The 14557-nt window shown below is 51.5% G+C and overlaps 1 protein-coding gene across 7 annotated transcripts in view; it reads left to right on the top strand.

Moving 5' to 3' along the window:
* Positions 1-14557, top strand: part of PDPK1 (3-phosphoinositide dependent protein kinase 1) — a 74870-nt gene that overhangs the window by 35251 nt on the left and 25062 nt on the right. For all 7 annotated transcript variants that reach the window (XM_042971663.1, XM_042971664.1, XM_042971662.1 and 4 more), the window contains 5 exons: positions 413-679; positions 4892-4934; positions 5204-5341; positions 8390-8534; positions 9289-9386. In XM_042971663.1, the coding sequence (XP_042827597.1) occupies positions 470-679; positions 4892-4934; positions 5204-5341; positions 8390-8534; positions 9289-9386 (634 nt within the window). In that variant the 5' untranslated portion in view covers positions 413-469. The remainder of the gene's footprint in view (positions 1-412; positions 680-4891; positions 4935-5203; positions 5342-8389; positions 8535-9288; positions 9387-14557) is intronic.

Here is a 14557-nt window from a genome sequence, read left to right as displayed (position 1 = left end):
GAATTCTGGGATGGGGACACTGTGGTCAGAGAGTTTGGACTGACTTCCTCTGTGGATGGGTTGGCTGCAGGTGTTGTTTAGGCTTGGCGGTGATGGGAAGGCCAACTGGCTTCAGTGGTGTGTGTGTGGCGGGGGGTCGTTCGACATTCACTCCACCCTGAGGGAGGGGGATGATGGTGGACAGGTGCTGGATGGTGGGGTTGGTGGGCATGCAGGTCAAGGGTGGGGGCTGGGATCTGAGCAGGGAAGGGCCTTGGGAGAGGATGGCAGTGGCCTGAACCCCGCGGCCGAATTCAGATGGCTTATCCTGTACTTGGTGGTATTTGTGTTTCAACAACGTCAGCGCGTCACTTCACATGTTTAGAAAAAGTGAGCTGCTTGGAGTCTTACCATTTTTTCCTGTGTCCACCAGTATGACACCGTTCCTATTCAGTCCAGCGTGGTGTTATGTTCTTGCCCGTCCCCATCAATGGTGAGGACCCAGACTGAGTCCGGCTCGGCCCCTGGCATTCCCAGTGGTGGTAGCAGACAGGGCTCCACCATGGACAGCACCGCGGCTGAGTCCCGATCGAGCGCCAACTCGCTGCAGCACACCACACAGCCACCGCCACAGCCTCGGAAGAAACGGCCCGAAGACTTCAAATTTGGGAAAATTCTTGGTGAAGGCTCTTTCTCAACAGTGAGTACATGCCACCCTCGGGGGTTCAGCTCCTGTTGTGAAGGTGATTTGGGGGCTGGCTAACGCCAAGTGGGTCACATGGTTAAAATATCTAAGCCGTGATTTTGTGCATGAAAGCTTTGAAAGGTATCTTTCGATCTTTCTATTTTTTTTCTTTTAATGTTTATTTTATTTTTGAGAGCGAGAGGGGAGAGAGCCTGTGAGTGGGGAGGGGCAGAGAGACAGGCAGACAGATTTCCAAGCAGGCTCCAGGGCTTGAGCCCAGCAACTGTAAGATTATGACCTGAGCTGAAATCAAGAGTTGGATGCTCAACTAAGTGACTGAGCCACCCAGGTGCCCCTGTTTTGTTTTTTGGTTTTTTTTTTTAATGCAGTTAATTTTTATCCTAATTTTTATTCTGATTCTAATTTATTCATCAACAAGTTACATCCTGTGTCCTTGTGTCCCATTAGCAAGGTCCTGCCAAGTTTTTCTACCCTTTCTCTTGTAAGTGTCAGCATCAGTATCTCTTCAGAGCTTTTGGGAAACATTGAGTGACCTTTATTATTTCTCTTTTATTTAAAACAATGTGTAAAACAGCACAGTCTTGACAGCTGCTAGAGGCGCAGCCTTTGGACCTGCTAGCCTCCACATTCTGGTGGCCTCAGTTTCACAATCAGCAATAGTATTTTCACAATCAGCACCAGCAGGTCACATGCTGGGTACCTCTGTTTGCTACCTGAGTAAGCTGTGCCTGTCTTGTGGCATTTTTCCTTTTAAAGCAAAGAATGAAGGTTCAGAGCAGCCCCTTTGCTGAGGTAGCAGCTCCACGTGGCTGTGGTGAGGCCTGGGGGGGGGGGGGGACGGGACTTGTGCAGGCTTGGGGGAGGCCTGAGTGCCTGGACCCAGCAGGGCCCTGCGGATGGCCAGGGCTGGCCAGGGCGGCTCTGCAGCGGCCTCCTGCTGGCAGGGCTTTCTTGCCTGGCCTTTGTGAAAAAACTTCAGGTGAAATGTGTTTTTCCCTTTTGTCTTTTTTTTTTTTTTCCCCCTTTTGTCTTTTTACATTTATGAAATGTTATAAAATACAAAGAACATGAAATATTATAGCTCACCCATGTTCCCAGCTTCATTTAATCAATGTTAACTTTTGCTCCCCTTATAGGTTCCCTTCCCCCTTCCCTTCCCTTCCCTTCCCTTCCCTTCCCTTCCCTTCCCTTCCCTTCCCTTCCCTTCCCCTTCCCCTTCCCCTTCCCCTTCCCCTTCCCCTCCCCCTCCCCCTCCCCCTCCCCCTTCCCCTCCCCTTCCCCTTCCCCTCCCCCTCCCCCTCCCCCTCCCCCCCTCCCCCTCCCCCCTCCCCCTCCCCCCTCCCCCTCCCCTCCCCTCCCCTCTCCCCTCCCCCCTCCCCTCCCCTCTCCCCTCCCCCTCCCCTTCCCCCTCCCCTCCCCCCTCCCCTCTCCCCTCCCCCCTCCCCTCCCCTCCCCTCCCCTCTCCCCTCCCCCCTCCCCTCCCCTCCCCTCCCCTCTCCCCTTCCCCCTCCCCTCCCCTCTCCCCTCCCCCCTCCCCTCCCCTCCCCTCCCCTCTCCCCTTCCCCCTCCCCTCCCCCTCCCCTCCCCCCTTCCCTCCCCTCCCCTTTCCCTCCCCTTCCCCCTCCCCTCCCCTTTCTCCCTCCCCTCCCCTTCCCCTTCCCTTTCCCCTTCCCCCCCTCTCCCCCTCCCCTCCACTTCCCCCTCCCCTCCCCTCCCCTCCCTTCCCTTCCAAAGTATGTATGTATGTATGTATGTATGTATGTATGTATTTACTTTGAGAGACAAACGGGGGGGGGGGGGAGGGAGAGAGAGAGAGAGAGAGAATTTTCCAAGCAGACTCTGTTCAGTATCATGAAACGTGAGCTCATGACCTGAGCTGAAAAGAGTGGATGCTCAACCGACTGAGCCACCCAGGCACCCTTCTCCTTATGTTTTTAATTTAGATTTTTTTATTGGCAGTTTCTGTTTAAATTATGAAAGAATTGTGCCCTCATGATAAAAATCTTTAACTCTGAGCATAGTTGCCAGTAGTTCTGGTACTCACAGATCCTCTCAGAAAGAAGAAACTATTTTGAAAAGAACCTTGGGTGTTCTGCATGGTTACTTAAAATAGTCCAGTAAAAGAAGAAGCATTCTCTCCTTTTCTCAGCTTTACTTCATGGACATTGATCTTGACTAATAAATGAAGCCTTACTTGTGAAATTCCCCTTGGTCCATGGGTTTCCATGGTGGGTAAAAGTGGGCACCGTCCATTCTGGGTGACGCACTCCTGCTGTTGAAGAGCCCCAGCTGTACTTCTTGTCACCCCTGTGCCTTTTGAACCCCTGTGCCAGGGAGGTGCCAGAGAAGAGCACCATGAGCTGGAGGCTCCTTCCTGGCACTGTTGGGAGTCCTGTAGCCTGGCTCTCAAATTATATGTGCTACCCTCAGGTATTCCTCATCACTCCTGAAATAGAGACCTCTTAAAATTAGATTTCCAGGGGAGGGTGGAGGACAAGGGGCAGTTCCCAGGCTGGGCAGGATCTGCTCTTGGCCGAGCCTGGCCCTGGAGAGTAGAGAGGCCTGGCCTGCTGCTGCCTGGCCCCCTGGGGATGATCTTGACGTCCCGATTAGCCCTGCTGTCAGCCCGGAGGGCCGTGGGGGCATGCGTCATGCCTTGTTCTCTGGAAGAGGGATACTTCCTGCCTTGTGCCCATAAGGAGGCCTGCATGTGAAATGTTGAATTCACACAACAGAAGGATTTCATAAATAGCTCCTTCAGAAAGGGTCCCATTAAGTGTTAGTACTAATAGTTTCTTCTTGCTCTTTTCTACTAGGTAGCTAGGACATGCTCCTGTGAAGAGATTTAACATTTCATGAACACATAACATAAGGAGAGGGGTCTTTCCCCAGCCCCTCCCCAACCCCCAGTGCCTGAGAACAGTCCACACAGGTACATTCCTCCAGAAAGATCTTTGAGATCTTTGCACTTGAGCACGTACAATCTAACCCTGTTCTCCTTAATAACTGCAGGGCGTTTCACGCAGTGCTCTCCCAGCATCACTTCTGGTGCGTCTGCCGGAGAATACTGTAGGACGATCCCGGCCCACGGCCTCCTGAGTTTCTCCCAGGATTTGGGCAGGTTTCCCTCTGCTCTCTGGGCCTCGGGCCATGTCTCTGTGCAGGCCTCTTAGGGGCACCTGCCTCAGCTGGCCGGGGTGGGTGGAGGCTGCCTCAGCTTCCCAGCAGACAGGCCTCGCTGGGCCTGTGGGAGTTGGTGCCCAGGTTGTGCTCAGAGGCTGCTTGTGTAGAACTATCTTTTCCACGTTACGCTGTGCCCTCTTGGTTCTCTGCCCTGAAGTGGTGGTTGAGTACAAGACTTAGGTGTGCTACTGAGAGAACCCAGCCTGGGGTGTGACTGTACCCTTCCAGGAGACGCTCCCTGTGGGCCACTCGTGGTTTAGCTTCCTGTGCCCTTGATGGTAGGATAGTGTTTACAGTACCTGAGAGGGGCATCAAGAGAAATGTATGAAAACAGTTACTTGAAAAAGCCCAAATTCAGGGCAGAATGAACAACGAACATATACTGAGAATATATTCTTTAAATTGTTTAAAAAACTTTTTTTTACACTCATTTTTGAGTGACAGAGAGAGAGTGCGAATGGGGGAGGGGCAGAGAGAGAGAGGGAGACACAGAATCCGAAGCAGGCTCCAGGCTCTGAACTGTCAGCACAGAGCCCAACGCAGGGCTTGAACTCATGAACCATGAGATCCTGACCTTAGCCACAGTCGGATGCTTAACTGACTGAGCTATGCAGGTGCCCCTCTTAAAATTATTTTTTAAGGGAATTCCCAGGACTCACTTCTAGAGGTATTATTTGCTGCTGCTTTCTACTATTTGTGAGGGTTACATTAGTCTAAGATGTTCCTGAATGTGTACTTCATGGCACTAGGGGAACTTAGCAGCTGATCAAGAACCTTCTGAAAGCAGTTGATTGATATATGCGTTTGCTGTTTATTACAACATATTCACCTTGTTGTTAACATCCATTGTATTTGTTAGCACAGGACCAGATATGTTTTAATGTAATTTCAAATATTTCAGTGTAATTTCATGGTGGGGGCATGTTAGCCCATTCTGTCGGCTGCAGGGTGACTTGTGAGACTCACTGCCCTGGTTCATTGAGTGATTTTTCTCTCCTCTTTCCCCTTTTCTTCCGAAACCAGGTTGTCCTGGCCCGAGAACTGGCAACCTCAAGGGAATACGCTAGTAAGTACTAAGTCCAGTGGGCCGCGCATCTGGGATGCAGGGCGGGGTGCCTGCAGGCACATGGCCACCTGGCTGCCCAGTGCCTGGAGGTTCTGTGCTCATTTCAGGGTCAGGCACTTGTGGTCTTAGAGACCACGGAGCTTGTGGGTATGTTCTGTGAAAAACTTCAATTTGTTCCAGTTACCTTTATGAGTTTTGTTTCTAGTGTGGTGTTTTGTTTTGTTTTCACCACTATCAATTGTAATAACTTGCTTCTCTCTTACTTTAAGTTAAAATTCTAGAGAAACGTCACATTATCAAAGAGAACAAGGTCCCGTATGTAACCAGAGAGAGAGACGTGATGTCACGCCTGGATCACCCGTTCTTTGTTAAACTTTACTTCACATTTCAGGATGATGAAAAGCTGTGTATCCTTTGAACAGTCGCACCTGAAATCGCACCAGTGACCCCGTGCTATTTTGGAGTCATGACCCCAGTGTGTATTTTCACAAGTCGTCCCTCCCTGGACAGGACAAGCAAGGGTGGCATATTCTAAGTACAAATGAATTCACATCACTTTGCTGTGGGAGCCCCTGGGATCGCTGACGTTCACTGAAGTGGAATGTACTTCAAGGGAGATGAGCACAAACTTTTTTGAGGTTTTTTTGTTGATAAGCTTTGTATCGAAAGGATTGTTACTGTTTTAACCCTGTGGTTGCTAGATATTTATTCAAAGGCATTCCCTTATTCCTTGGAATTCCGTCAAGTCTCTTCTCAAGGCAGGGAAGTGAGAGAGAGGAAGAAGGATCTCAGACATCCAGGGCCCCTCACTGCTCTCTTTGGCCCAGGGCTGTGGGGTTTGTTTGGAATGCACGTCTTTACCAGGCTTAACCCCCAAGTGCGAAGTCCAGGGAGTAACCGCAGGGACCCAAACTCTTTCCCCTCCCCAGGCCTTCTCCTCTCCCCCTCCCCATGGACCCTCCCCAGTCTGCTGTGGCATGTGGATGGCTCTGATCCCCCAGTGCCTCTGGCTCTCAGGCAGGGCTGTCACACCCTGCTGATTGTTTCCTCTCAGGGCCTTTCCTGCTCCCTGACTTCTCTAACCCCTGGGGCAATGTTTTTCTTTCCCCCTTCTTTTACCTCTGCTTAGGGAGCAGGGAGGTAGGGCACCATGGTGGGGGGGGGGCACGACTGTGTTGTCTAGCTTGTCCCAGGGTCTGCCCATCATGGGGTCTGGCTGGCCAGTTTCTCCTCACTCCACGGACTTTTCCTGTAGTTTTTCCCAACCAGAACTTCCTCGGCCCCTATGTGTCCCAGTGTCTCTTGTCCTCAGTCCCAGCAGATGCTCTTGGCTTCTGTTCCACTGAGAAGGAGGCTGTCAAATGTAGTTGCTTCAGGACTTGTTCGGGCTTAAACCTCAGTCTTGACATTAGCTCTTTCCCTCCTGCCCTCCGGTCTCCTCAGCTGCCTGGCGCTAAAGCTGGTCCATGTGAGGGCTTGGCTGTTCCGTTCCCCCCCACACACACCCCCTGCCCCGGGCTTTCCCCTTCTTTCTACACAGACTCTTCTGGGTTGAAGCTTTGCTCTATCCCTGTCTCCCTTCGACACCATTTTCTGGCTCCTTTAACTGTCAGCTGAACTTGTCCTTTTGTTGAGAAGTTCTTGTTGAGTGCCAGGTGATGGGGTTATGCCGGTCAAGAAGGGAAGCGCTCCCGGAGCTTGCATTCTGCGCAGGAGTTAGCACACGCTGATGATGGGCGCCCATGTGGTATGTGTTGAGGGAACAAAGGTAGTAAGGGCCCGGTGAGAGGGCGCCGGAAGGTGCTGCTTTTGTAGCCTGCTGGTCTGAGGGGACCCATGGACTTTGGCCCGAGTCCCGGGCGGAGCAAGGGCAGGAGCGTGTCTGTGCAGGTGGGGTGAAAAGGCTGGGCAGGGGCAGCTCCTCCTCCCTCAGAGGCCTGGCGAGAATCACAGATTTTCTTCAAGTTTGCGGGGAGCCTGGAGAGGCTAGAGCAGAGCAGCCGTTTGCCGTGACCGTGGCCGGCGCTGCACTGTGAAGGTTTTTGCAGGTGAGCCGGGCGAGGGGCAGTGCGGTCAGGGTGGCTTCCGGGCGTGAGGCCTCAGAGTCGGGGTGCGCAGGGTTGCTGTAGGTGAGCCGGAAGAGTCTGAGGGAGAGGCTAGGCTGGGAGTGTGCATGGCGTTGGCCTCCGACGCATCCGTAGGTGCCGGCTGCTGCTGGGCGGCTGCCGGCAGAGCTCCGCGAAGAGTCAGGGCAGCTCACAAACTGAGGGTCGGAGGGGGGTGGGAGGGGTGTCGGCGGGCTGGTCGGCCCCCCACAGCGTGCTCAGCAGGGGAGAGTTCCGAGGCCTGAGCCCAAGTCACCCCCACACAGAGAGTGGCACGTGGGGTGTTGCCAGTGAGCGGAGAGGCGGACCCCCCGGGGCCCCAGGGTTTCTGGGGTAGGGGTGCTTGGCAGCCAGACCAGATGCTGCCGACTGGTCCAGTACCTGGGGCTCGGGCCCGACCTGTGGTTTGGCTCCTGTGCAGGTTGTTCTGGGGGTGAGGTGGGGGTTTCAAGAGAGAGAGGTGAGGCTGTCCGGGCAGGACACACATGCACACTGGGCTCTTCCCAGTGGTTCCGTCTTCAGGGGAGCAGTGACCTGGTCTAGTACCAAAGGGCTGCTGCGGTGGGGAGAGGGCTTTCTGTTGGTTCGTTTAGGGGTGTCACCCCTGTCCCCAGCACTCTGAAAGTGGCATTTCTTTATGAAACACATTGCTTTATATGTGGAAAGGAGCTTGCATTTGAGAAACCGTTACATGAGTTGACTCTTAGCACACCGTGGAAAGCAGCGGGTGCCCAGTAAGTGTGTGCCTGTCGTGATGCAGGTTTGGAGGCTCTGTTATGACAGAGGGCCCTTTCCCCTGGCTGCAAAGAGGCATTTGTGCCACGGGCTCTGTCTGCCGTCTCTGGTGGCTTCCCTTCACTGAGCCCGTGGGTGTTTTGTGGAGATGGTGGGGTCCAGAAGTGGCAGTCGGAATGAGGGATGGGTGTCTTTGTGTTCTTGGGGAGAAACCCATGCTGGGGCCTGTTCGTGGAGCTGGGGCGAGGGATTCCTGTCACACCCAGCAGCTGTGTGTATGATCATGCCATGGTCCGACTTGAAGAGGGACAGCTGTCTTAAGACACAGGTACCTTCAGTTTTCATTAATGAAAAATATTCTAGGGCGCCTGGGTGGTTTGGTTGGTAAAGCATCTGACTCTTGATTTCGGCTCAGGTTGCAATCTCGCAGTCATGAGATCGAGCCCTGAGTCAGGCTCCACGCTGAATGTGGAGCCTGCTTGGGATTCTGTCTCTCTCTCTCTGCCCCTCCCCCGTCCCCAAGTAAATAAATGAAACTTAAGAAATTCCTATTGGGCTATAAGGTTAGTTTAAAAGAATGACTTTTGCACTCTTCCTTAACTACGTGATATTTAGACTTTGGTCTTAGTTATGCCAAAAATGGAGAACTACTTAAATACATTCGCAAAATTGGCTCATTCGATGAGACGTGCACCCGGTTTTACACGGCCGAGATGGTGTCGGCTCTGGAGTACTTGCATGGCAAGGGCATCATTCACAGGTACCATGCCAGGGGCCTGTGGGCTTTGTTCCCCAGGCCCCAGGGTCAGCTCTGCTTTATTTTCTGGAGTGGTGGGAGGCCTCCTTGTGAGATTTAAGAAGTTGATGAGACTTCCCAGGTGATGTTGGTCAGATGTCTTTGCTGGGTGGGTGGGTGGCCTTCCCAGCCATCCTGACCGGGTGCTTTTATTTCCTGCCTAATAGCTTTTGTGCGTACTTATTTCTGATCTTATTTTCCATGACTTTCTGACATTGTCAAATTAAAAGCGTTCATACGAGCTCTTTTTGTTGTGGTTACTGATCGTTTTTCTATTGTGGTAAAAGACATATAACAGGATTTATCATTTTAACTCTTTTTTCTGGTTTCATTGAGAAATAACGAACAACATTCGTCACTGTGTAAATCAAAGGTGTACAACAGGATGGTTGACTAAAATATATTGTGAAATGATGACCACAGTAGGTTTCAAAGATCTTCCTTTTACGGGCTAAAAATGATGGGTTACACTTTAATAAAAAGTTTATTGAAAATGATAGATGTACTTTTGAAGTGATGTAATTTGAAGGTACTCATTAAGTGCAGTTAATATTTGTTCATTGTGAACTTTTTAAAAAGACTCGCATTCTTGGTTGTCGGTCCATAAAGGTTATAAGCGTTAATCAGTCCATTTTGTTTTCAGTGAAAAATTGTAAAGTGTGTAATAGCATAACTGTTTAAATATTTCACCTCAAGTGTAAAAAATCTGCTTTCACAGGGACCTGAAACCGGAAAACATTTTGTTAAATGAAGACATGCACATCCAGATCACAGATTTTGGAACCGCGAAAGTCTTATCCCCGGAGAGTAAACAAGGTGTGTGAGTGCTCTGTTTCCAGCAGGTCCTGGCTCAGTGCTTGAGATCGAAAACAACTTCTTAGAAATGTGTTGTGTTGTACTGTCTTCATTGTTAGTGACATGTTTGTAACACCTGTGCTGTTGTAAGATAGTTGCTGAAGCTTTCACATGGGAAGGCCCTGCCTCACGTGGTGGCTCTCGCTGGAGGTCTGGGCGGTTTTGTCTGGTCTGGACTGTGGGGGGAGGCGACTAGGTTTCTAGGCCTGCGGTTGGTCTGCCTGGCCTTGAGTAGGGGGTGCTGGGTTGCCAGCCACTCTGCATGTTGTCGTCCCAGGTCTTTGTGAGCACCTGCAGGTGTCCACTGGGGCTCACCACTCCGCGTCCTAGAAGATGCCAGGGTGCTTTGTTCCTGGTCTTCTGAGCAGGGGTGTGGAGTCGGTGGGATCAGCTCCCGGCTCTTCCCGTGGCACTGTGGCTTGTAACTGTGAGAGCACGGTCTCCGTCCCAGTGCCCGCCATCTGCCTGTCTTCCCATCTCCTCTGTGTAGCTGCCAGTGGTGGCCCAGGCACCCCGGTGATGGTGAGGTTCTACGAACTCAAAGAACGAGTAGGGGCTGATTTTGAAGCTGCTAGTCAAGTGCACATTTACAATTGCAAGCCATCCCGGTCACTGTTTGTTCAGGGTGATTCCCGGTGCCGGGTTACGTATTGTGACCACTCCATCACCTGAAGACGAGTTGCTGACAGTACAGTGGGCCTTGAGTGTCTTAGCTAGCCAGTGGGGACCTTGAAATTAATCAGGGACCTTGAAAATGAACCTTGAGTCAGGACAAGTGTAACTGACAGAGCCACCCTGGCCCGAGAGGCTAGGGCAGTGTGCTCAGCTCTGCCAGGCCCTGTGGGGACCCGTGAGAGGGCCGTGATGGACGGGCTGGGGAGCGGCCAGAGCAGGTGCGACTGCTGGGGTCATTGGCGGAAGGGAGAGTCAGATGGAAACCTCCGCTTTGCTGCAGCGGCCCTCCTGTGGAGGAGGGGAGCTGTGAGCTCCAGGCCACAGCGCGAGCAGCTCGGCTTCCGAGGAGCCCTGCAGCTCAGCCAGGCAGGTCTGCTCCGTCTCAGGTCGGACTGAGGCCTGCTTGGCGACCACACATAGGGCAGCTGCTGGGCTGATGTCTGGGGTCCCCTCCTCCTGACTGCGCCTGCCTGGGCCTGGGTAGGTTCTGTCCCACAGGGTGCCTTCTGTTTCCTTTCCTGGTGTTTTTGCAGCCCCAGGTTTTCAAACTCACTGTTGGGAAGATCCTGTCAGTGCCTTGATGTTTGCGCAGACTCTCATTGAATCGCCAAGACTGCCTCTCGGATTTGGGACCTTCTTCGAGAATCTTAAAGCGCCACCCTTTTGGGGCTGAAACAGAACTTGTAATCAAGGAAGATACTCTTGTTTCTTGACAAGTTTTAGTCCTGGTGCCACTCAGCTTCTTTTTGCAGCTCCCTGTCCCTCCTTCCCACCTTGGAGAGGTTCTCTGGGCGCTTGTGAGATGCCCCAAAACCTTGATCCACCTGACTCATTGCTGTTGCACAGGAACATTGTGTCGGCCGGCGGTCGTGTTTTGTGGACGTGGTATAACCCATGACTGTAGGCGTGGCCCATGACACACGAGCCAAGCAGGAACTGCCATGGCCCCAAACGTCCTTGTCCCGTCATGTGTCACTTCCCATGAGACAAGTCACCGTCCGCCATGGGGCTCCCCCTGTCAGCCTTGGGAGCCAGCCACCTCGGGGTCTGTGCTGTTTTTCCTCTGTGTCCATTTGCCTCACAACCTGATATTTGGCACAAGCTAGTCCTGGTACCTTATAGCCATTTTAAAAAATAGGATGAATTTAAATGCATTGGAGAAATAAGCCTGCATTTCTTCTTTCTGGGAGTAGAAGTGTAGACGTCCTTACGTTGTAAACCAGGGACAGTTTCTTGTATGTATAGATGAGTTGGCTTTTTCCCACCCTTCTAGAGGAAGGGAAAACGTGTAACTATGTGAATGATTGGTTTTAGTGACTTGCTCTCGCTTTCTGTTTCAAGTAGTTCAGGCTCTTAGAATGTATTCTTGCATTAGCTTTTTTTTTTAAACCTTTGTGCAGAGATGATTTCCATAAAACATCTTAGGCTTCCAGAGAGCGTGCGTTGGTGGAGACACGGCCCAGGTTCCTTAACTGTCCTGTGAGCACGTTCTACCCTCCTAGAAGAGGCAGGTTGTCTCTTCACAGACCTCTCTGTCCTAGTGGGTTGTCCCTCTGTCTCTCCCTTATTGCTTCCTGTGGCATCCTAGTAGCCTTGTGACTGTAAGGAGCAGGATAGGAAACAGCAGGGCAGCTGTTGAGGGTATGTGGGATTGATGAGGACTTTATGGCACAGAGGACTTGTGACTTCTAACCAAGCTCCCACAGACATGTCTGGGCAGAGGCAACTTAATCATGCAGAGCAAGCCCCTTGTGTGTGGCTGTGTCACTGGCTTTTGCTGTCTTTGGTAGAGACTTGGGGAGTTTGGGATGCCATAGAGGTTTGGACTTGGCGTTTGTGTCTAGAAACTCATGTCGTGAGCTGTGTAGGCCTTTCTGGTATGCGGCCAGGTATGGAGGTTCCACTCGCCAAACAGGAGGGGAGGTCTGGCAGGTGTGCAGTGGGAGATGACCAGAGACAGGTTGGAGGGGGAGGCTACAGAGCCGAAGTCACTTCTGTCACTCACTCCAGCAGTACCTTCTGTGGAGGGCCATCATCCAGACCCTCAGAGCGGCATCAAATCTCCCCCACCTGGTGTGCTGTGGACTCTAGAACCTGCCCCAGCATTTCTGCCTCTCCCCCACTGTAGTGTGGGCAGGACAGCCCCACCCACCACAAAAGAAGAGTTCACATGATAGAGGGGAAAGTCAAGTCCCTATACTTATACCAGCATATATAACTCTTAACATCAAGAAATGGTTTACTCTGGTCTTCTCAACATTGGTATTTGTTTAGTCATAGCTATGATACATGGAGTTTTTGATTTGTCTTGTTTTACTTAAATTTTTTAAATGTTTATTTTTGAGAGAGCGAGTGCAGCACAAGCGAGCACAAGCAGGGGAGGGGCAGAGAGAGAAGGAGACACAGAATCTGAAGCAGGCTCCGGGCTCTGAGCTGTCAGGATAGAGCCCAGTGTGGGGCTTGAACCCACGAAGTGTGAGATCGTGACCTAAGACGAAGTTGGACGCTTCACCGACTGAGCCACCCAAGCACCCCCCAAAACATGATTTACCCCTACCTCACACCATAATACACAAAAGTTAGCTCTGAAGTGAACTTGAATGTAGAATCTAGAAGCTGAGACTCTGAGAGGAGGCATAGCGTAAATCTCCGTGACCATGAGTTAGGCAGGGAGCGCTTTCTTAGATACGGTATCCGGAGCACGGGCAGCACAAGGAAGACTGAATCCAGTTGGGAAACTTGTGCCATGATGCCATTCAGAAAGTGAAGCAGGAAAAAACATTTTCAAAACATGTATGTGGTGGGGCGCCCGGGTGGCTCAGTCGGTTAAGCATCCGACTTCAGCTCAGGTCACGATCTCGCGGTCTGTGAGTTTGAGCCCCGCGTCGGGCTCTGGGCTGATGGCTCAGAGCCTGGAGCCTGCTTCCGATTCTGTGTCTCCCTCTCTCTCTGCCCCTCCCCCGTTCATGCTCTGTCTCTCTCTGTCTCAAAAATAAATAAACATTAAAAAAAAATAAAAAATAAAAAAAACCAAAAAACATGTATGTGGTAAGGGACTTAGCCCAGAGTGCCTGAAGAACTCATAAGACAAGAAGTAAAATGAAATTGGGGCCCCTGGGTGGCTCAGTTGTTTGAGCGTCCGACTCTTGGTTTCAGCTCAGGTTGTAGTCTCATGGTTTCAGGAGTTTGACCCCTGTGTTGGGCCCCACGCTGACAGAGTGGAGCCTGCTTGGGATTCTCTCTCTGCCCCTCCCCTGCTCGCACTCTTCTCTCAAAATAAGTAAATAAACTTTAAAAGAGAAAAAGAAAATACATTAAAAATGTAGAAGCAGGGGCGCCTGGGTGGCGCAGTCGGTTAAGCGTCCGACTTCAGCCAGGTCACGATCTCGTGGTCCGTGAGTTCGAGCCCCGCGTCAGGCTCTGGGCTGATGGCTCGGAGCCTGGAGCCTGTTTCCGATTCTGTGTCTCCCTCTCTCTCTGCCCCTCCCCCGTTCATGCTCTGTCTCTCTCTGTCCCAAAAATAAATAAAAAACTTTGAAAAAAAAATGTTTATTAAAAAAAAAAAATGTAGAAGCAGGCAAAGGGTCTGAATAGACATTTCTCCAAAGAAGACAAAGCAAATGGCCAATAAACACATGAAAAGGTGCTAAGTGTCATTAGGGAAATGCAAATGAAAACCACACTGAATACCACTTCACATCTTCTAGGATGGCTGTGATCAAAAGGAGAGACAATGAGGCACCTGGGTGGCTCAGGTCATGATCTCACGGTTCAGTTTGGTCACTTTGGTCCGGTTTGTGGTTTGTGAGTTCGAGTGAGCCCATCGCCCTTCAGGCTCCTTTCTGTCAGTGTAGAGCCCGCTTTGGATCCCTTCCCCCCTCCACCCCCCTCGCTCATGTGCACACATGCTGGGGCGCTCTCTCAAGGGTAAGCATTAAAAAGAAATAGGACAGACGATATCAGGCGTTAGCAGGGGTGTGGAGGAATGGAAACCCTGTGCTGCGCAGGTGGGAATGTCCAATGGTACGGTCACTTTGAAAAAAGGCTGGCAGTTCCTCAGAACGTTAAGCATCGTCCCTTGTAAGTGAGCAGTTCTTCTCGCAGATGTATCTGAGCGCTGTGGAGACGTGTCCACAGAAGCGCTGTACAGGAGTGCTCCTAGCAGCTTTATTTACGATAGCCAGACAGTGGAGACAACTCAGGTGCCCGGCGTGCACATGGCTAAACAGGATTCGTCTTAAAGAGGAGTGGAGTTCTGGTCCATACTAGCATCGATGGAGTAGGACGCGTCGTGCTGAGTGGACGCCGGCTGGGGTCAGGGTGGGGTCGGCGTGGGGGGCGTCTTTCCATTTAGGTCTTGTAATTTCTTTCCAAAGTCTGTCTTAGTTTTTGGTGTCAAGCTTTCTTCCTTTTTTTAGTAAATTTATTCCCAAGTATTTTATTTTGGAGTCTATCGT

Source organism: Panthera tigris, chromosome E3 (genome assembly GCF_018350195.1).
Source record: "Panthera tigris isolate Pti1 chromosome E3, P.tigris_Pti1_mat1.1, whole genome shotgun sequence".
NCBI classification, from domain to species: domain Eukaryota; kingdom Metazoa; phylum Chordata; class Mammalia; order Carnivora; family Felidae; genus Panthera; species Panthera tigris.
Note: the sequence above shows the minus strand (reverse complement) of the source record. Positions and strands in the feature narration are given on the sequence as shown.